This window comes from Ahaetulla prasina, chromosome 4 (genome assembly GCF_028640845.1).
Source record: "Ahaetulla prasina isolate Xishuangbanna chromosome 4, ASM2864084v1, whole genome shotgun sequence".
Lineage (NCBI taxonomy): Eukaryota > Metazoa > Chordata > Lepidosauria > Squamata > Colubridae > Ahaetulla > Ahaetulla prasina.
In genome coordinates, this window is record NC_080542.1 from 46,725,221 (window position 1) to 46,748,435 (window position 23,215).

The following is a 23,215-nucleotide window of genomic DNA, read 5'->3' on the forward strand; positions in this document are numbered from 1 at the left end:
GGCTAAGGTTTCCCGCTGTTTCAGTCACCGCGCGTCTTGGCCAATCAGCATCGACCTGCTGATTAGCTAGGCTGGAAACCCCGCACGTAACGCTGAGGACTCAACAGATACTTCTGTTGTTCAGATGTGATCTTGTGGTTTTTCTGAATTTTGAATTAGAGCAATTATATTGAGAGTTAACAAGGATTTGTTCTTGGGACAGGTATTCTGGTATTGTGACAGCTTCAGAAAGTGCTGGCATCTATCGATATGGACAATGGTTTCATACAAGTGTCAAGTGTATCTGTATCTTGGACACAATTTTCCAGCATAGGAATACAAAATGTTATTAATGAAAACAGAAGCAACTAGAGTTATTTTGCTGACTTTTGGACTGTTTAAAACCATGAAATCCATGAGGATTCATATTTTAGATCTTTATTTGTGACCCAGGTTTGTACAACACCACCAGATCTAGAATTGTATTCTCCATGGAATCACATATGACCTGTAATTTGTTGGTAGTATTAGGTGCCGTATTATTACCCTTTCTTTTGCAACAGGTAACTAACTGCCTCCCCTGAAAATATCAGTAGGCAAAATATAATCTGCTACTGATACGATTATTTTTCCTATTGCAGCTTCTACTTTATAATGGATTTGCTATTTAATTTAATTTAGTCTACAAATTTTATGACGTAGTTTAATATATGTTTTGTTTTAAATGTTATTTTATTTTTTATTGTAAGCTTTAAGATTTTTTTTAAAAAGTAGGATATACGCGCATTCACACATATTATACACATGCACACACATATATTCAGTCTGAAACTGCTATTGTACTATTATGGAGACAGATGTGAACTGTGGTTTGACAAATGTCCTCTGGTGTATCAATGTAAACACCATGTAAAACTAAGAAAATCCATTTATAATTTCATGGATGCAATTCTTACTTTTATTGTTTTTTTTCTTCATACATGGAATAAATAAACATTTTATATCATACATTTCTACTAAATACAGTGATATTTAGTTCTTGCAAATAAATGTCTGCATAACAACTACAAAACCAAGATATAAAGATGTTTAAAATTTCTCAAATTTCAGTTCCAACCATTGTAGAAAGCCAAAAAAGAAAATATACAATCCTCAATACAGAGGAAGAAATTCATCCCACAAAATATTAAAATCGTTTAAAGCCTAAAATGGTGTTCTTCCAAATGCATGTAAGATCTATAGTATGGATGATAGCTCTACTTCATGAGTTTTCATTTCACTCATAAACATGATTCATATATTTTGGTGCTGTAGGATTCTCTTCCCCCTAGGCACATGCCCCCACATACACACTCAAGTGTCCTCTATATGGTGGAGAGGAAGGAGGGCAAGGCCTGGAGAATTATTTTCCCTTTCTTTCAACTGGCAAAGCACAAAGAGACAATAAGCCAACCTACGCTCGTTCATCTTTGCTTGTTTGTTTGTACAGGCAACCTATTCACTATTTTTAGCTTATCTCCCAATCCTCGGTCACCACCCCCTCCCATCCCTCATAATTTCTAATTGCGTTTTGGCAGGTCTATAATAGTCGCGTTTGCGTATTAGAATCTGCTTTAGTTTGACAGGCAACTCCAGAAGAAGGTGATTGGCTCTATAGGAGATGACGCCCTTAACAACAAGGTGGAGCTGGAAAAAATGGATTTAAAAAAAGAAAGAGCGAGCGAAAAGGGAGTGGGGGAGGAGAAGCTCGGCTTTTGACTAAAATCTACACGAATGTCGTTTTCACGCAATGATTTAGAATCCAATCCCAAACCATTGTCAATAAAATCCGACGGGACACAAAGAGTTACAGCCTTCCCTTCCAGCCCCCGTTGTTTATAAGGCAAAGTGGGACCTTTAAAAAAACCTCGCTTGTTGCCAAAAAAATGTCTGCCCTCAGAAATAATCTGATGGCGCTGCAGCAGCTAGCGCTCTCCGGGTTTAATTTTGAAATTCTCCCCACCCTGGTTCTTTCGATACGATCGTTTGAAAGGGAGATGAAGAAAGGGGAGGTCGCAGGAGGAATTAAAATCGAGTGCATGTGATTTGTGCTCGTTTTACGAACGCTAAACGAAGAGGATTTGTGGCAAATGTAAGCATTTTCTCCCCTCCTCTCTCTCTCTTTTTTTCCCTTTCCCCTCCTCCCTCCCGTCGTTTGACTACAGTGTTGCAAAAGCAAAGAGCAATAAAAACATACACACATACACACTCCAGAATCGCGAAAGATAGACAGAACCACAACCTGGTGAGATCAAACAGAAAAAGCTACGACGAAGCCCTGGAAACATGTTTCCTTTTTATCAATCCCATCTAGAGAGCAGATGGGAAAAATGGGGACTTGTGAAGAAGGGCTGTGAGGTTGCCTAAGGATCCGGGAGCCGAAGAGACCGGCTGATTGGAAGAAAAAAGCAGAGAGATGGAGGCGGGGGAAGTGCGAGCTCTCTGCGGGGACTGGAGCGAGTCCACGCCCGGGGCCAGCGCTGCAGAGCTGGCGTGCATTCAACCAACGCTTCCCAGCTAAAGCAAGCCCAGGAAAGAAGAGGGGGGAAAAGGGGGAGCTTTTCTCCAAAATCCTTCCGATCTGCAGGTAGGTTGCAGATGTAGAAGGGGACTAAAAATCTCCCCTCAGATCGACTCCAGGATGGAGCCCCCGTAGCAAAGAAGGGCGGGTGGGCAAGGACGGATCAGGGGGAGGGGGGGAAGGCACGATCCGAGGCGCCGCTGCCTACAGCCGGGGCTGGCTTTGCGGCAGTACGAGCGCATGTGGAGCTCGCCATTAGCCCGACGTTGTGCTCCACCATCTGGGGCTGGAGGGAGGCGCTTTTGTTACCTCCTCGGCTCCGGCGAAACAGCGCAGCCAGGCTGAGAGGCAGGCGGCGGAGGCGACGGCAGCACTACCACCACCACCACAACCAACACCCGGTGCTGCTTTTTCCGCCCAGCATCTCAATTTCCTCGGTAAGGTTAAAAAAACGGGTGCAATCGACTTTTTCGGGACGCATATATTAAAAGAACGAAATAACATTTTGAATTTTAATATTCCCTTTTTTCAAGCACATTTTAAGAGTTCGGGTATATTAATGCCACCGTATCTATCAATTGATGCTTTAAAATAGCATGTATATAATTTTTTGCAAACGCATTTGTGATTGCATTTTCTCCAAGGAATCCGATCGGAGCCTTGGCAGAGGCAATCGAGTCGGGGCCCCTTCCCTGCCTTCCGGGCGCCTTCTAGATAGGCCGCGCCGCGGCATTCGACCATAGAAGGGCGAGATCGGAAGGCGGTGGCTGCCCCAGTCGCCGTTGAGTCGCGGCGGAGGTAGATGGAAAAACTAGGCGGTGCAGGCGGTGGCGCAGAGATCCGATCTCTTTTCCTGCTCCCGCCTGAGCTGCTTTTAGAACCAAAAGGGCGCTGCCAGACGTTAAGGGAAAGAAGCGGTGGAAACAAGCCGTCGCCTTGTAAGCTTTTTCCCCTGTCGCCTGCACCGTGAAAGAAACCAAATGCGGTGGAGCAAGAGTCTTGACTTTTTCCCGCCTTCCCACAATTGGTGCACACTGGCTTTATAAATTACGTGCAAAACATTTCGCCTCAATTTTACAGAATCTGCCGCGGTGGATTCCTATTACTTTTCCTAGCTTCTACCGCGTTGAACGGTCTTGGCGAGGTCGGGCACCAGAATGGCCCTTTCGACCGTCGACCGGTTGGAGCCAGCGAACTCCGCCATCCGAAAGGGTGGTTCCATGCAGGCGAACAGCTCGGCGTCCCTCCCCTGCTCTCGATGAGCAGCTTTTTCGGGGGGCCCCCGTTGCGGTTGGATGTGGAGAATCGGGTTAACGGGGTTTGACTCGCCGACTTCCCCTGCGCCCTAGGCGCACAGGGGGAGGCGCTCCCCGGGGGTCTGGGCGCTGGTAGAGGGAAAGGAGGAGGCGGCGGCGGCAGCAGTAGCTGCCGCAGCCAGGACGTGCTGCCCTCCCTCGGCTCTGCCTGGACGCCCCCAGCCGGGCATTCATTTCTCCCTCCCGCCAGCCAACCATCCCCGCCCCCCTTCCACCAGCGGCTCCGATGGGGCTGCTGCTGCAGCGGCTCTCCGGCTCCTGCTCCTCCCCACTCGCGACTGCCGCCGCCACAACGAGGCGGGCTTGTCTCATCCTTATTAACCGCCTCGGCGAGAAGAGACCGACGGAGAGAAGAGAGGCACGGGACTCGCTCGCTGCTCCCCTTTCCTCTGCAACACGCTGGGCACTGTTCGGCGCCTGGCTCCCGGCCGACGAAGCGGGATCCACTGCTTCGCGCTCTGGTACAGGGGTTTGGGGGGAACCGAAGTTCTTTCTTTAGTGGCCAGGGAAAGCTTTCACCGTCCGCCCGATCGACGGAGAACAAAGCGGGAGCTCGCCTTCCCCGCTAGACTGTCCGGAGGGGGATAAACGAACGATTTACTGTATCGAAGGCTGCCTTCTTTAGGGATCGTGGTTTGGGCTGGGATGCGAGTCTTATTTATTGAGATAAAGGAAGGGATCTTCTAATGAAGGGAAATTCTGGACTTGGGAAACAAGCTGGTTTCCTTAGGATTGTTTTCGTAAGGAGGATTCCGCGGGGAACGGAGGGTGATCTCTGTTAACGCAGTTGTGTGTATGTGTAGATCTTGAATAAATCCCGTAGAAATCCAGTAGAACGAATCAGAAGGGAGCGAAATCCTGCGGAAGGAGGGAAAAGATCCTGGAATCCGTCGATCTCAATGTTTCCCCTCCTTGGAAGGACGACTGAAGTTGGTTGGCGAGGAACGCTGGCAATGTCGAGAGCCGACGGGGGCGAGATCGTAGCGAAACACTGACTTTCTCGTCTTCGAGAGTCAAGGCGGGGAGGAACGAAGGAACGGGGCCAGGAGGCTGGAGCCCGAGCGGGGGTTGAAAAAAAAAAACGGGTGGGAGCGAAATCAGGCAAGCGAGGTGGCGGCGGCGGCTAGATTTCCCCTTCGGTGGCGCCCGCAGGGCGTGCGGAGAGGAAGGAGGCGGGGGGAAGGAGGCGAAGCAGAAGCAGCTGCACCACCAGCTCCGTCGGTTCGGCTCGGCTCTCCCGCCTGCCTGGAGACAGGCGAAGAGGGGGAGGGTGGTAAGCAGCAGCTGCGCTTCTGCTGCTGCAGGAAGGCGGCGACGGAGATTGGCTGGCGATGGTGCGGCCTCTGAAGAGCTGGTGGAAGGGGAGGGAGAGAAGAGAGGTCCGCAGATCCCTCCCCTTTGCTTGGCCTGCCTCCTCTCCACCCCTCCCGCCCGATTCGCCTTTACTCCGCCCACCCTGTGGTTGGGTGCTGCATTCTCTTAATATCCGCTCGCTGGTCCAAGAGAAGACGCTTTCTCATTTCTTTCGCCGATCCGATCCGATCCGACTCGACTACGACTTCCTTGTGATATTAATGCTGGCTGACATCTCACTCGTAATAATCCTGCTTTGATACCAAGACTCTCTTTTTTCTTTTCAGTTCTGATTCTCATTGTTACTTGTCTGAAATTATTTTATTAATTTTATTATTGCTTCTACGCCTAGGGATGGAATCTGTATCTTGGTCCTTCTCCAGAGGTCTTTCTATCTTCCCTGATTTTAACTCTGAGGTGGATTTGGCTTAACTGTTCCAGTGATCTCTGGCTGCAAAATCAAGAACAAGTTAGCTGGCCAGTTCCCTTGAATTCCGTCTCTCTCTCTCCCCCCCCCTTTACTGTGATCTGCCAACTCTTTTCCACTTCTGTTTTAGTTTTCTTCCTCGCCTGCAAAAAAAGATTGTGCTTGAAGTAGCTTTCCTCACCTGCATCTTTGGGAGGTTTCCCAAACCCCATTTCTCTTGCTCCTTAGAATTTAATTATTTATTGAATTTGAATTCTCCCTTATGGCTAAGTACAGTCCCATATTCTATCACAGTATACTTAACAGAGAATTCTATTGATCTTAGGCCATTAGTAACTTCTTCAACTTTATAGAAAACTTTTCAGCCCTACATTATGGGTATCCTGTCTTCTCTTTCAGCTCCCATTTGCAATGTATGAATAGCTCACAGGTTCCACGTTCAAGAATTGTTTAATTCTTGTATTAATTTTCAGGAGTTACAAACCCAAACTCCATGTTTGTGATGTCAGTTCTTTGTTAAAGTAGCCTGGTAAGCAGAGATCCTTATTCCAGTTTGTCTTTTTCAGGGTGAAAATTGATTGACGCCACGGTGAAGGGGGAAGACAGGGAGCTGGAAGGGGGAGACCCGGGAGGTGTCACCCTTGGGTCTGAGAGGTGGAGGATGAACGGAGAAGCAGATAGTCCAACCAATTTAGAAATGACGGCCCCAAAAAATCAAGGTGAGAAGGAATGCTCCTGGAAAAGTTAACGCTGCTGTAGAAAATTATGCAGAATCATGTTCCCAGATACCACTTCTTGAATATTCAACTTTATTTATTGATTTTTAAATAAATATTACTTACTGATATTTAAACATGTTTTAGCTATTTTCATTAAAATAATCTCAAACAGAGCTGAATACTGTTGCTAATAGATACCACGTGGAAGAAAAACTTTTAAAATGTATGATGCTTTCTCAGATATTTGCTATGATCATACAAACAGGGTGTACACTATTCTGCTGGCTTTAACAGCAACTTCACATTTCTTGGCTATTCTATTCTTGTCTGCATTTAGAAAACATAGTGACTCTGATCATGGTTAACCATGAAAATATCTCAAGGCTGCCCACCAACAAACTGTGCAGCTGGAGCTACCCATTTGGTTATTCTAAAGTTCCTCATCTGAATATGGTGTGATGAAAATATAAATCATAGTGTGATTTTTTTTAAAAAATTTCTCCCTCCCCCACCCCCTTTTACAAGGCTGCATTTTGGGCACTCAGCAACCAGTCTGCATTTATGGCCATTTGTTGTAACCCACAGTCATGTGACCATGATTTACATTTTTGCTAGAAACTGGTGTTTACTTTGATTTTGAGGGGGAAAAAAAATCCCCAGTGAAAATGGATTCATTTAATGCCCATGGCCTTCACTTAATAAACCCCCCCCCCAAACATGGTAAAAATAAGTCCTGGTCATGATCATCACAATTTAACAACCATAATTGCCAGGCTCGCTGTTTCTCTGCTGCCTGTAATATATAAAAAAACCAGTGGTAGTTGCTCTGGTAGCTACTGTTTCTTTTAATACTTTTTAAATATGAAATGTATTGGAACTATAACTCCCATAATTCCAAAGGTTATGCTGACCCTGAAGGGTACTATGTTACATTTGAAGAGCACTAATTTGGAAATGGCTCCTCAGAAACATATATGAAATTCATGCATCATATGTTTTTTTCCCTTTTTGCTTTTCCTCCAGACCGTTGGACCCAGGAAGACATGTTGACCCTCTTGGAGTGCATGAAAAATAACTTGCCCTCCAATGACGGCAGCAAGTTCAAAACCACAGAATCCCATTTGGATTGGGATAAAGTGGCTTTCAAAGACTTCTCTGGTGATATGTGCAAGATGAAATGGATTGAGATCTCCAATGAGGTAATCAATTACTTTCTGAGCTCAAAGAGGACTGACCTGAAACAATGCTTTACATATGATGATTTGCCTTACAAATATGTTGCATTGGTTCATTTAATTTGAGTATTTGATTCAATAACAATTCCAGTGTGAGGGCAAGAATTTATCTTGTGGTAAAATCAGCAGCCAATACATTTTATAAATGGCGAAATTTTTAGTGCTGTTTGCCTATAAAGGTTTCCCCATTTATGTTTCAGGAGTTCTTTTAATAACTTTTACATTCTCAAACTGCTAAAACAGCATTTCTCTTCTTTCTCTCCTCCAATCAAGGCACTGCTATTCCTCTGTCTTTATTTGGCCCGTGTGAACCATCTTATTGCTCTTGACTGCTTTACTGTATTCCTGCTACAATTCTGTACTGAGTTGCCTGGGGATAAGGCTGAGGCTTGCTGTTTGAATAGATAGGCAGAGGATTGCCTTGTTAAATTTCAAACTGTACAAAAGTACATTGCTATTACTATAGAGATTTGATTGCATGTTGAACCATGATATAGAGCAGGGCTCAGTAAACTATGAAAAATGCGGAGGAACTACAACTCCTGTGGATATCTTATTGTTAGCAGCAGAGCTAGGTGGGATTGTAGCAGTTCATCAAAACCTGAAAGACCCAGTCCCCTGATTACATTCTATGTGGATTAATTTAAGCAAAAATTAACTTTATATCAATTTGCATCCCCTCCCTCTCCTCATTTTCTCTTGAATGGTTGGGGCAACTGCTAAGCTTTAGTTTCACTGTTAAAAATGTGGATTTACTGATGATTTGAATGAGAAATTATGATTTAAAACAAATTTTGGTTCTTGTTTTCCCAGGTAACAGTGCTGAATTTTCTAGATGCGTTGCAAGCTGTCATTCTTAGAATTTGCAATCAGCTTTATGGTTGTGAATATATATTGAGGACATCACTTTGGCAAAGTTTGCGTTGGTTTAATTAATATATGTTATCATATATTATCTACATGTTAGTTTCAACACAGAACATTGATTATTAGTCTCTCCAAATTCCCGGTATAATTATTAGGGCTATCTATTGTTCAATTGCCTGCATGACAAATATTCATGGTAAATGTTAGTATTCTGATAATCTCAGCATAGATGTAATTTTTTGAAAATGAAAGGCAGGAATACATTTCAGTTCAGTAAAATAAAGAAAACAAAAACAATTCTCCCATTGGCAGGACAATAAACTTTCTACTGTTACTAGCTTCTGCTTAAACCTGCACAAACAGGTTAATAAAAGACCCTACTTGTCAATTGAATCATACAACAAATAATTTATGTTGATATATCATTTTAAACCAGCAGCCTTCAAAATAATCACATGGTTCTCTTGTCTCTCTTCCTACTTCACTACAACTATTTACTATTTATTCCTGCAGGTGAGAAAGTTCGGACCTTGACAGAATTGATAATGGATGCTGAAGAACATGTGAAAAATCCATACAAAGGCAAAAACTGAAGGTAGGTGTTGGCTTCAAGGAGGACATAATAAACAAATAATTTTCTTTTGAATCAAGTCAGCTGCTTGATTATTGCCTTTTCCCAAATGGCACAAAATTGTGATCTACAACTCCAGTATTTCTTAAGACTCAGGTTTGGGTTATAGGAAGTCATAATTGGTAATGTATCTCACTCTGTGGATTTATCCATAATTTTCTCAGCACAGTTTATTTACCTGTTAGATTTCTACCTTCCCTTCCCTCCAGAGATTCAGTGTGGGTCATGTGACACTCTTTTCCACCACAGTTCTATCTGGCAGTTTGGGCTGACGGATAGTAACTGACCTAGAGTTACCTGTTTAGTTTTCTAGGCCTCTTGGGTCTTCATCAAACACTTTAACAACTGCATTGGATGTTCCCCAACTTTGCATGTGCAGATGGAAATACCTAATTGTATATTCGTATTTCAAGTGAAAGTTTTGCTAATAGCTATTGATCATTTCAATTCAATTCAGGAGAATGGGAGAAAATTTAGAAAAGTCATAAGTGTGTGCAGCATTCCAAATACCATTTATCAATATTTTGCATTGATTAAGGCATATTAAATAATAAATTATTCATTGTACAGTATTGGTAAAAATAGATGATCGGAACATTGAGAGTCACACATTCATCAGGTGGGTTGCATTGTGATTCCAGATCACACCACTATCATGTTCAGTTTTTGAATATAGTTTGTTAACTATTATGGGGCAGGGAAAGGGTTCCATTTATTTCTGAATTAAAGGTAGAAACAAATACACCCTTAATAGACTTTACTCTTAGAATGTGAAATATTGAAAATGACTCATTCCAAAAAGTGTGCCAAGAAAGAAGTATTACAGTTATGATGACAAGCATCTTACGGTAATTATTAAAATTGACTGAGAATCAGAGTGGCCATTCTCAAATGCAAATCGTAGTGGGGGGAAACCAATTACATGGACCTGGCATTTTCTCCACAATCAGATGCTGTTAGTCTTGTTCCATTATGCATATTAAAACTAGTGAGATCTCTTCTTCCTTGTAATGATTTGCATGGTGAATTACAACTTATGTCTCTGCACAATCCATTCTTCTAATCAGTGGACGATGAAGAGAAGATATTTCTACCACCTCTATGGTTGTGAATATATATTGAGGACATCACTTTGGCAAAGTTTGCGTTGGTTTAATTAATATATGTTATCATATATTATCTACATGTTAGTTTCAACACAGAACATTGATTATTAGTCTCTCCAAATTCCCAGTATAATTATTAGGGCTATTTATTGTTCAATTGCCTGCATGACAAATATTCATGGTAAATGTTAGTATTCTGATAATCTCAGCATAGATGTAATTTTTTGAAAATGAAAGGCAGGAATACATTTCAGTTCAGTAAAATAAAGAAAACAAAAACAATTCTCCCATTGGCAGGACAATAAACTTTCTACTGTTACTAGCTTCTGCTTAAACCTGCACAAACAGGTTAATAAAAGACCCTACTTGTCAATTGAATCATACAACAAATAATTTATGTTGATATATCATTTTAAACCAGCAGCCTTCAAAATAATCACATGGTTCTCTTGTCTCTCTTCCTACTTCACTACAACTATTTACTATTTATTCCTGCAGGTGAGAAAGTTCCGGACCTTGACAGAATTGATAATGGATGCTGAAGAACATGTGAAAAATCCATACAAAGGCAAAAAACTGAAGGTAGGTGTTGGCTTCAAGGAGGACATAATAAACAAAATAATTTTCTTTTGAATCAAGTCAGCTGCTTGATTATTGCCTTTTCCCAAATGGCACAAAATTGTGATCTACAACTCCAGTATTTCTTAAGACTCAGGTTTGGGTTATAGGAAGTCATAATTGGTAATGTATCTCACTCTGTGGATTTATCCATAATTTTCTCAGCACAGTTTATTTACCTGTTAGATTTCTACCTTCCCTTCCCTCCAGAGATTCAGTGTGGGTCATGTGACACTCTTTTCCACCACAGTTCTATCTGGCAGTTTGGGCTGACGGATAGTAACTGACCTAGAGTTACCTGTTCAGTTTTCTAGGCCTCTTGGGTCTTCATCAAACACTTTAACAACTGCATTGGATGTTCCCCAACTTTGCATGTGCAGATGGAAATACCTAATTGTATATTCGTATTTCAAGTGAAAGTTTTGCTAATAGCTATTGATCATTTCAATTCAATTCAGGAGAATGGGAGAAAATTTAGAAAAGTCATAAGTGTGTGCAGCATTCCAAATACCATTTATCAATATTTTGCATTGATTAAGGCATATTAAATAATAAATTATTCATTGTACAGTATTGGTAAAAATAGATGATCGGAACATTGAGAGTCACACATTCATCAGGTGGGTTGCATTGTGATTCCAGATCACACCACTATCATGTTCAGTTTTTGAATATAGTTTGTTAACTATTATGGGGCAGGGAAAGGGTTCCATTTATTTCTGAATTAAAGGTAGAAACAAATACACCCTTAATAGACTTTACTCTTAGAATGTGAAATATTGAAAATGACTCATTCCAAAAAGTGTGCCAAGAAAGAAGTATTACAGTTATGATAACAAGCATCTTACGGTAATTATTAAAATTGACTGAGAATCAGAGTGGCCATTCTCAAATGCAAATCGTAGTGGGGGGAAACCAATTACATGGACCTGGCATTTTCTCCACAATCAGATGCTGTTAGTCTTGTTCCATTATGCATATTAAAACTAGTGAGATCTCTTCTTCCTTGTAATGATTTGCATGGTGAATTACAACTTATGTCTCTGCACAATCCATTCTTCTAATCAGTGGACGATGAAGAGAAGATATTTCTACCACCTCTATTTGGAATATAGTGAATTGTTCAACATTCTGCTGAAGACGTGCTTTCATTCCTTGTTCAAAATCCAGAATATTGATTTGTGCAGAATTAATAAACATGATGACGGGTCTCTCTGAGTACAAGATAAACTTGATTTGAGCAACCTCGCTACCCTAGGTTGCTCATAATGTTTCTTATGTGGGTCTTTGCAGACATTATTACATTTATCTAACTGAAGAGTCTACAAATAATTGTCAGATGAAATCTGGATAGGGGAATCTGCCTTCATTCTATGTTATATTACAGAAAAGCAAAAAAAAAAAAAGGAAATTCTCTGTGCCTTGTACAGTGGAAGGTTGGAATTAATTGTCTGGACCAGAAAAAAAAATCTGAACAAGAAGACCTTGACTTATGACCACAACTTGGTTCAGAATTTCTATTGCTAAGCAAGGCAGTTGTTAAGTAAGGGTTTTACAACCCTTTCTGCCATATCTTTAAGCAAATCATTCCAGTTGTTAAATGGGTCACAGAGTCATTTAAACAAAAGCTGGCTTCTCCCTTTCACTTTGCGGTTGAAAGATAACTGGAAAGATTGAGAATGATGATCACGTGTCCCAGGGACACTGCATTCATCATAAATACATGATAATCACCAAGCACATGAATTATGATCATGTGGCCTTGGAGATAACTACAATGGTCATAAGGGCAAGGGATGGTGGTTTTAGAAGAGTAACTGTTTTCACTTGATTTTCCTGATGCAGCATTTGAAAGACCTACTCTCACACCTATACATTTCTTTTCTATGTGTTCTCTTTCAAAATCATTCTTACATACAGCAAACTGTGTTGTGGTTGAAACTTTTTGTAATTTCTAAAAATAAATTCTGGAAAGGAGCTAATGCCCAGACAGCTGCACCCCTAGTGTTTTGCATATATGGCTCTGCTGCTTTGCAGCTTGATTTATGCAGCACTGTGTACCAAATGATCCTGCATAGCCTTGTATATCACACATTTAAAAAACTGCAATGTTTAATTACACTGTTCAGAAGAAAATATGTATTTGCTGTTCAGCTGAGGGCTGTTCTTTTTCCTGGTGACAAAGCTAAAGCCCAAAATAAGTGTAGTGATATTTTTTTTGTGATGCTATTTCCTTTTTCTGTCCATATAGGTGGGGCATATTGCCTTGAAGGTCTGAACTTAACAAAATAATTTATCTTGTATATTGGATTATTTAATACATCTCTTATATTTTCCTACATTTTTTTAATAGTATAGTGGGTGGCAAATAAAATATAGTGGCTCCTGATAAGTACAGACAAAAAGCAAAGAGATTCTTTAAAAAACAAAACAAATTAATAATGCAGACATAAAAAAGGAAAGTTAGAAAAAAGTACTTTAAAAAGATTTACATATTGTGTAATTTTTTAAAAATAAAAAGCCTTAATAATATAATCTTACAATAACTATGTTAGTGGCCAATAATTAACAAGCTAACAAAGGTAGCCAATAGCAGGAATCCTTAATTGAAATTAACAAAAATGACAGATAAATTTGGAAGACCTATTCTTATAACAAAGCAGATAAGATGTACAATTTTAAAACCCAAACTTCGGAGGCAACAACCATCCATGTGCAGAATTACAATCTATCAATGATCCGTGTGGCAGCCGTTATCATACCAAACAAATATGATATATTTTTAGGGTTTAAAAAAAACCTGGTAGGAAAGATAAGGCAAATTAAGGTGTGTTACATTTTGCAGTAAACAAAGTGAAAGATTTTAACTGTTGGTCTTAGCTTCTTCTCCCTTTGCTTGGTTGAGAATGAGTATGAAATATAGCCTTCTAAAATAGGAGTGTTTTCCTTTGGCCTAACAGGCAAAGCATATCAAAAGATGCAATCAGATGTTGAATAGGCATTGATGTGCAAATATATGTGAGCACTTGGAACAAAGGCCAAATAAAATTTCCTGTAAACTGCAAAGATCTCTGAAGTAGCAGTTTAAAGTCAGTTTTATCAGAGTATTACCTGGAGGGCTACAGGTTTCTTTACTTTTGTGAAAGGTTTATGGAAAACTAATTCTCTATACCATTTTTTTTTAAAAGATTGATTAGTAGCATAGTTATTAACAGGTATTAAAATTAATAACCCTCTAATTGTTACAATGTTAACTGAAGCTTGATGCCTCTAAAGTAATGAAATATTTTGTATTTGGAATCTTTGGTGCTCTTTGAACTTTGTTTTCTTCCAGATGTTTCATTCCCAAGCTAAGTAACATCAGTCAGACTGCTGATGTGACTTAGTTTGAGAATGAAACGTCTGCAAGAAAACCACCAAGCTCAGAGAATCAAGGGCCCCACAGTTCAACCTGAGCTATAAATATTGTTCTATCAATATTTTGTATGATTTGTGAGGGGAAATGCAGAACCTCTTAACTTTATACTTTTTCAGAATACTTTTCCGATTTCTTACACTATTGCTAATGATAAAAGTTAAACTCAAGATTCTAGTCATGCCTTTAGGTTTATAGTGCTGCATTTTGAATATAAAAACTATGTTATGCCAGATGATTTGTTCATTTAGTTTGATATTGCTAACTGATTGGTCTTGGTCTTTCTACAGTTGGAGATGCCACATGCTTTACATGGAGGTTTTGGGCCAGTCACTGTCTCTCTCAGGCTAACTTACCTCACTAGGTTCTTGTGGTAGGAAAACAGAGGAGAGAACACTACATATACAGTAGAGTTTGTGTATGTGCATGTATGTGTGTGTTGCACTCTTGAATGGAAGGAGGGAAAACTACCGGTAATGAATAATAGTAACATGTCACAATAATAACTAGGAAATAAAGGTACAAATTGAGGGCAAGTTATAGCAGAAAACATAAAAGTGAGCTTTCCTTGTCTGATGCTTCCCAGGTGTGTTGGAAAATGATTGGGAATTCTGGGATGATATAAATCCAGCCCACAGAGAGATGCATGGCTGGGAAGACTGATAAGCTTCAATGCTGTCCTTTCTTGCCAAGCTGATGTGCTTCAGTATAGAAACAAATAGTTTAAAACAGTAACAAACAGCAATGGCAAAATAGACAACCAATTTAATTCTTTATATGTCTCAAGAAGTAGCTCCATTTTTTTATGTCTCATCAGATAGAGATGCTAAGCTGAAATAAAAATTACATAAGATTAGTGGAGTTTCATGTTTGGATTCAGTTATGTGTGTTATTTAAATTTGCTATCACCTTATTCCAAATATTTGGCACAGCAAGCAAATGTTATAAACAAAACAGAGTAAGAAGATTTAGTAAACTCCTAATTTTTTCCATTTTTTTGTAGAAAGAGATCATCTCAAAATATTTTTCTTTACTTACTTCCTGCCCCTATTTAGAAGCATCCTGATTTCCCAAAAAAACCTTTGACTCCGTATTTCCGTTTCTTCATGGAAAAGCGAGCAAAATATGCTAAGCTACATCCAGAGATGAGCAACCTGGACCTAACCAAGATTCTCTCAAAAAAATATAAGGAACTCCCCGAAAAGAAAAAGGTGAGCAGTACATACTTAGAAATTGGGGAGGGGTTTCAGGAATGGCATAATTCCATAAGCAGTTTTGCCTACCAACAGCAAGTCCCCTTTTTATTAGTTCTTCTAGTAAAACCAGACAAAAGCAAAAAAGGAAGAGAATGAGAGAGAGGGGGAAAAAAGCTGTTTTTTCCCTTGGGAAAATTAAATCCTACGAAATACGTATTGCCTTCTGCAAAAATGAATATTCCCTTTTTCAAGTGCTCTATGAATGTGTTACCTTTGCAAAACAAATAATGAACCACAAAATGAATTTTTATAGAACAATTCTTTAGACTATTATTTAGGGATAGCTGCAGATTGTTAGGATCTTGAGCTTAAAGCTGGATGCTTCCCTTGTGAAGGGAATGTTTATATGTGTTTCTGTCAAAGTAACTAAAAGAACTTGACCCTACTTGCCTGCTGAATTGGCACCACCTGACATTTTGAGAACAATTTTAACTTTGTATAACATGGTAAGTTCCACATTTCAAAAATCAGCTGGTATACTGCTTAGTTCTTTCTGGGTGGCAGGATTTCAAGTGTGAAATAGTTGTCTAAAGCATCTTCAAGGTGACTCTTGTCTATTAATATCCCCCTGTGCATGTAGTCCTTGACTTACAACTGTAATTGAACCCAGAGTTATATTTGTAAATTGTGGCAGTCATTAAGTGGGTCACTACATGAGTGCACTTGATTTTATGACCCCTTTTGCAATGGTCATTAAGCAGATGCAGCAGTCTTTAAGTGAACAATGCAGTTGTTAAACAAATCCATTTTATCCTATGGACATTTTTTGTTGGAAACTGGCAAAACCCACTGAAAATTGTGGTGGTGCAGGACACTGCAAAAGACTGTAAATGCCAGCCGGTTGCCAAATGCCCATAATGCAGTCACATAACCACATAGAGGGATGTGGCCATTAGAACTCTGCAGATCTGTTATAACTTCAGACAGTTGCTAAAACAGAATTACCCGTGTACAAAAAAAGAAATCCTGAAGCAGTGGTCCCCAATCTTTCTAGCACTTGCAGGAGGTGGCTGATGTGGGGGAAGGGAATGGTTCTGTGAAGAGGCGGACCTGCGCAAGCAACCTCTGCCTGCGCAGCCCTGTTCCCAACAGGCTACGGCCTGATATCAGGGTGCTGCCCGGGGGTTGGGGACCCCTGCCCTAAAGGTGGAAAAAATCAAAATGTATTAATTCCTGCATCTCTATTTTAAATGGTAATAACACAGAGGTCTTTCCAGATCATAAGAGAAATACAGAAACCAACAAAATATACAACTGGGGTCAACACAGTGCTGAAGCAGTAAACTCTTCACCTTTTTGTGAAAGTAAACCTCCTTTATCTGAATTTCTGCATAACTAAATGGGAAGCAAGATAACATTCTGGTGTATGCAAACCTGCCCAAATCTAACCTTTATGGGCCTTCCTAGCTGGAGGCAAAGATTCCTGAGTAGAGGAGCATTTAAAAATTGTACAGTTCTTAGCTCTGAGCTAAGAAGAATTCAAGATGCTTTAGTTCTGCATGCCAAGAAATTGAACTTCTCATGTCATTTCCAGAGATACAGAACAGCCCTGGGGAAGGCTTGATGGGTATCTTGTGCATACACACATGCACCCATGTGTGCAATACCTGCAATTTCAGAACATAGAATTAGAGGAAGTAGATATTCAGTATAATAGCTCTTAGACTTATATACCGCTTCACAGTGCTTTGCAGCTCTCTCTAAGCGGCTTACAGAGTCAGCAAATTAACCCCAACAATCTGGGTCCTCATTTTATTGACCTTGGAAGGATGGAAGGCTGAGTCAACCTTGAGCTGGTGAGAATCAAACTCCTAGCAGTTGGCAGATTTAGCTTGAACTGCATTCTAACCACCGCTCTTAAAGACTCAAGACAGTTCTGTCCCCAATGAGAGGGCTTGCGTGTGACAGCGGCTACCTCATATATAAATAGCAGCGGTGGAGTATTTTTCCTCTTCTCCCTGTTTTTTAGATGAAGTATATTCAGGATTTCCAACGAGAGAAACAAGATTTTGAGCGGAATCTGGCAAGATTTAGGTAAGAGATCTTAAGCAACGATGCCTTGCTTGTGTCCATGAGCACAAGGCTTCTCAGCTGTAGACTTCAGTTGCACATATTTAGTGGAGGTTTTTCTGAACTTTACTGTGAAAGCTGCTTTGATTAGAAGATGATGAGGAGAGAGTAGAAAGAATAAGTACTGCTAGAAGGTTCCTTGCCTTCAAAGTTGTATATTATATAGCACAGGAACCCACTTTCCTTTTTTAAACTAGAAATAGAATAACTAAGTCTGTAAATTTATATATTTGTAAGGCAGGTAGAATTGTCTGTGTGAACATTTCAAGCACTCATCTAAGCAAATGTTGAATTAAATCAAAGATCTACCTAGGCAGCTGTTCCCAGCTTGAGATATGTTGAATCCCAAGATGTTACACTATAATTCACTTCATTTCCAGACGTTCATATGCACTTAGGGAAGGCCACAGCATCTGCGAAGAAAAAAAAAAGAAAAGATAATATAGACTAACCAGATTTTCTACAGTACACAATCACTATCATCCTCCCCAAATTTGAAGAGAGCTGCCTTTCCTGCTGTGTAGCGTGTAATTAAACTTTCATTTTCTAGGAGAAAAAACCAAAATGAAAACAATGGATATAATGGGCATTTATATCTACAGCATATTTCTTGATAAGAGATTGGGTACAAAAATTGTCCCGTTATCTAGCATAACAGCTGCTGGGTTAATTGCTGTTGAACATTTCGTTATCTGTTTGTTTAGTTTCCTCCTCTATTTCTTCCTCCTCTGTTTCTTGCTGGCTTTCGTTGCCAGCTTGTAGATTTGTTTTTTTTGTGTGTGTGTGTGTGAAACATTTTTATTCAGCTCAGAAACTCATGTATTTTCACTCTCCGAGGATGTCTGGGTAGGCAGTGGGTAGAGCCTTTGCCTCACATTTTTTTGTATGCCACATCCCCATCTTGCTCTTAGGTGTTAGAAGGTTTCAGAATTTTGCACCAAGGTCAAATGTTGGTGTTATGCCAGAAATCCCTTCTTTGCCCATGTTTGGAGGATTGTGAGGGAATACTTTTTTATGGAGAGAAAATAAAATACTCCTACGGGCATATTCAACCTGCAGTCTGGGGATTTCTTGGCCTTCAAGCGTGGGGATTGGTACGCAGGGCTGTAGAGAGGTTTATATGAAAGTATGTTTTGTTAATTCCAGTATGGTGATGCCTTACATTTTCCATCCCCTGTTACTATCCCTGTCCTATGAAGGGAAGACCATCCTGACCTCATTCAGAATGCCAAGAAATCTGATATCCCAGAAAAACCCAAGACCCCCCAGCAGCTCTGGTATACTCATGAGAAGAAGATCTACCTGAAAGTCCGACCTGATGTAAGTAGCTCTACCTTTATAAGTCTGAGGTGAAGGTGGCGTGGGAGGCATGAATAAAGACAGCATAGAGAAAGCAGTGGCAACAGAGGGAGCGAGGGAGGTAGAAGGCTGTTTCTGAAAGTAGAACAAGGGGAAAAAATAAGGTATAAAGCTGTGTCTTTTAATTTTTGATCAGCTGAGGCTCTGGGTTCCATTTGAGCAGAAAGTAAAGGTCTTCCTGGGTAATTAGGGTTATTATTATTTGGGATTCTAATCACACTCATGAACATTTTCTTCTTATCAGAAAATTTCCATTTTGCTATATGACCCATAGTTTGTCAAATGAAAATGTTCAGCTTCCTGTTTCTTCATGTTGTTTTCTTTTATCTACAGAGGGGTCCTGCTTTTTTAAATAAATGAAGCATTCAGATAAAAGCATTTCCCCCATCTACCGGTACATCAAGAAATGATACATTCAGGAAAAGCTTTGTCTTTTGATTCTGCTGAATATGTAAAATTGATTCTGAGAGGGCTGCCAAAGCATCAAGAAAAAGCTATGAAACTTAAACAAAGATTGGGGAAATATAATTTTGACAAATATTTGTTTATTTATTAAATGTATATGCCGCCCGTCTCACTGTCAGGCAACTCTGAGCGGCTTACAATATCATAAAAGCAAAAATGGGGGCAGTGAATACAAATGGTTTACTCTAGGGAGTTACAGTTTTTTCAGTTCCAACAGCCATTGAATAGTTAGATATTTCTTCTTAGAAATAGCCTAATACAGGGGGGACTTTTTTGTTATCCATTCAAGTAGTTCTAAGTGCCCTTTTTCTTTCTCTTCGGAAAAAATAAGGTTTAAAGTCATCTAATACAGATGATAAGCAAAATATATAGGATAAACAAATGCAGTGAATAGTTAATTCATGGAATTCATGGCTACAAGACGATGAAGATCACACATACAGATAGCTTCTAAGGTGTTGGATTTGTAAAGAATTCCCTCCAGAAGTTGCGGGTGCTTCATCACTGGATATTTTTAAAAAGAAATTGGACAATCACTTGTCAGAAATGATGCAGGGTCTCCTATTTGAGCAGGGAGTTGGACTAGAAGACCTCCAAGACCCCTTCCAGTTCTCTTATTCTGTTAGATTGGAAAATAGAGTGAGGCCAAAAAGAGATTACTTAGAAGTGTGTAGAAACAGAGTGTGATATGGTGCTCTTTGTAATATTTGCTTACTGTTTCCATAAGTTTCCATAATTACCATTATTCAGATAGGTTTTTTTATGAATGAAGGCAAATATATGTGTCCCAGGATAACGTTGCAGGTTCCAATCTGGGTCAGTCAGCGGGACCAGAAGTTTAATCTTCCATGTTTCTTTTGGTGAGAAAGAGAAGGATAGAAAGAGAGCAAAGACATGAGACCCTTACAAATGGCCTACATGGGACTGAAACCCTTTTTATATGTATTTAAGCCCCAAAGCAAAGATTCTTCAGAATTCTCATATTGGACCTCTCTGCATATGCATTATGCAGCGTTATATTTTGCTTCCTTGCAGGATCAAGAAAAAGATACTTTAAAAAAAATCACAAAAGATATTCATCTTTCCCAAAGTTTAGTGTAATTCACTGCTGTACCACCAGGGTGGGCAGTGTTCCCTCCCCTTCCCCCCATTTTTTTCCATTGTACCTACTTTTTTTTATTTCCCCCTCCCCACCTGGGTTTTTCAGGCCACCACGAAGGAGGTGAAGGAAGCGTTGGGCAAGCAATGGTCTCAGCTCTCGGACAAAAAAAGGCTGAAATGGATTCATAAGGCTCTGGAGCAGCGGAAGGAGTATGAGGTAGGGAACAGTACACCGTTCCCCTCCATCTTCTCCCCCCTATGCTCAGCCCGGCCTTGTCGCGGCTGTCCAAACCCAGCCACGCTCCGAGAGCCGATTTGTGGGTGCCACTCCCATTTACTAAGCTGGAAGGTAGTTGCAAAGCAACGCCCTCTCTGCTTCATCTTTCCAGAGTTGAAATTGGTTAGAGTTAAGTAATGGGTTCTCTTCTGCCCACCTCATTACCCTAGAGCCTAGGAAGGGCTTGTCCCCAAAGCTCTGTGGCTGTATTGTGTTAACCACTCTCTGTGTTTGTTGTTTCCAGGAAATGATGCGGGATTACATACAGAAGCATCCAGAGATGAACATTGAGGAGGGGGCACCACCAAGGTCCACCCTAACAAAAGCAGAGAGACAGTTGAAGGACAAGTTTGATGGGCGACCCACCAAGCCCCCTCCGTAAGTTGGGGTGGTCATAATTGGGAAAGCTTTTTCTCTTTCGGCAGCACTTTCACGTATATTTCCTAGAACTGGTAAAATACGGAGATCCTCTTTACATCCATTTGATGTGGCAAAAGGAACCTGGAGCTAGACTCAAATCCCTACCCCAGCACATCATATTAGCTCTGTTCTTTCAACACATTTAACGAGTACACTAACTACTATCTGACAATGCTGATTAGGATTTTGTGATTCAATATATGGTGCCAGTCCAATTAAGTTATGGTTCAGTGTAGTAGAAGTAGTAGTAATTGTATGCCATTGTTACAGTAGAAAAATATCATAGCATTCAGAAGTCAACAACAACTAAAATAATATCAGTAAGAAAGACTACAGTAATAATTTGGAATAGATTTAAATTATGTGAACCTAGAAGTCCTTTTAATTTGAACTTTGACTGTTTCAGTTTAATCAGTAAGTGGCCTCCAAACAAATGAGAACATGTAAAATCAGACCACAAAACCATAGTTTACAAAAATGTGATAATTTTGGGCACACAACATAACCAATAAAGATAAAAGCCTAAAAAAAGATAAAAGGCCATTTCAACCATTAATAAAAGAGAGCAATGAAAGAACTTTTCAAACCCTGACCCCTGCAGGTAGAATCTGGTATAGAACATGGATGTCAGTTATTTTCATGAAAAGAACATGGCTCCTCATTTTTCCCTCTGTTGCCAACAGAAGTCTGTTGTGGTTGTTCGCTTCAGCAAGGAAGTAAAATTGTGTTGAGTTGCTAGGTACACAAAAGGCAGGGCTTGCATCACAACATTGTGCCAAACATTTTTCAGATTTTTTTATACCTATACAGCCTGCTGGCACTGTGATGCTTCTTTCCTTCATTAAGGGGGACAAAATACTTATTCTCAAAGCAGTGCAGTTTGAAGAAGGCTAAAACCTATAGGAATTTATGTTTATTTTCTCTAAATTGTTCCCTTCCCATTGTTTCATATATATGACGCGGATTTCATCTATAGCCCCTTGAGTATTTAAAAGGTGGACAGTTTACTTGTATAGCATTGTAGGATGGTGAGTAATATAGTAAGAGATGCTCCATTTCCTATCCTGCTGTTACTCTCAAATCATTGAGGCATTTTTAAATTTAATTTAATTTAATTTTATTTGCATTTATATCCCGCCCTTCTCCGAAGACTCATGTTAAGCAATAGTCTTCATCCATTTGTATATTATATACAAAGTCAACTTATTGCCCCCAACAATCTGGGTCCTCATTTTACCTACCTTATAAAGGATGGAAGACTGAGTCAACCTTGGGCCTGGTGGGACTTGAACTTGCAGTAATTGCAAGCAGCTGTGTTAATAACAGACTTAGTCTGTTGAGCCACCATTGGCTGGTGAATTCCAGAAGTTGAACTCCACACATCATCAAGTTGCTGAGATTAAAAAACACTGGTCTAGCTAAAGCACCGGTGTCAAACTTGCCACATCATGTTGCCATCGTGTGGTGTTTTGTGACATTTTCACCATTCACGGAGCTGGGGTAGGCATGGCCTGCATGTGAGCTATCTGACCCGCAGGCCATCAGTTTGATACCCCTGAGCTAAAGATTACTTATGGTCATCCAATTCTTCATTTCCTTCCACTGCTTTATTTTGCGGTGAGATTTTATTTGAATAAATTTGCCATCCCCAAACGTTTTGGCTGTGAAGGAAAGGAGTTTTGAGGAATTCAGTCCTAGTTTGTAGGAAAGCTATGTTGCTGAAATAAAACTTTACTGCTGGGTTTCTGCAGGTTAATACCCAGCTCTTACTTGTACTTGTCTAGCTCTCATCTACCTTTCAGTGGTAGATCCAACTCAATGCTGTTGCAAAAATCTGAGAGAGAACAATACACCTCAAAAAACAACAACAACCCCTCATTGCAACATTGAGTCAGGGTGGAAAACCATTCCAAGTTGTGAGTTTTATGCAAGCGAAGAAGCTTGTATTAAATTAATACTTTTTCCTCCCTCTATTTCTTTGTTAGTCTGATGCTTGTGGGGTGGATGGCACTACTTAACAAGTGGCTTGTTTCCAAGGTTG

The 23,215-nt window shown here is 40.2% G+C and overlaps 1 protein-coding gene across 6 annotated transcripts in view; it reads left to right on the plus strand.

The window, feature by feature from the left end:
• Positions 1-2,447: 2,447 nt before the first annotated feature.
• Positions 2,448-23,215, plus strand: part of UBTF (upstream binding transcription factor) — a 41,483-nt gene continuing 20,715 nt past the window's right edge. The window contains exons 1-9 of one of the 6 annotated variants that reach the window (XM_058180034.1): positions 2,448-2,605; positions 6,202-6,354; positions 7,378-7,553; positions 10,692-10,775; positions 15,282-15,437; positions 17,452-17,516; positions 18,752-18,872; positions 20,584-20,694; positions 20,999-21,132. In XM_058180034.1, the coding sequence (XP_058036017.1) occupies positions 6,297-6,354; positions 7,378-7,553; positions 10,692-10,775; positions 15,282-15,437; positions 17,452-17,516; positions 18,752-18,872; positions 20,584-20,694; positions 20,999-21,132 (905 nt within the window). In that variant the 5' untranslated portion in view covers positions 2,448-2,605; positions 6,202-6,296. Of the gene's footprint in view, positions 2,606-2,700; positions 2,977-3,089; positions 4,317-4,982; positions 5,451-6,201; positions 6,355-7,377; positions 7,554-10,691; positions 10,776-15,281; positions 15,438-17,451; positions 17,517-18,751; positions 18,873-20,583; positions 20,695-20,998; positions 21,133-23,215 lie in introns of those variants that run through there. The other 5 variants (XM_058180033.1, XM_058180037.1, XM_058180032.1 and 2 more) reach the window with 5 other exon arrangements.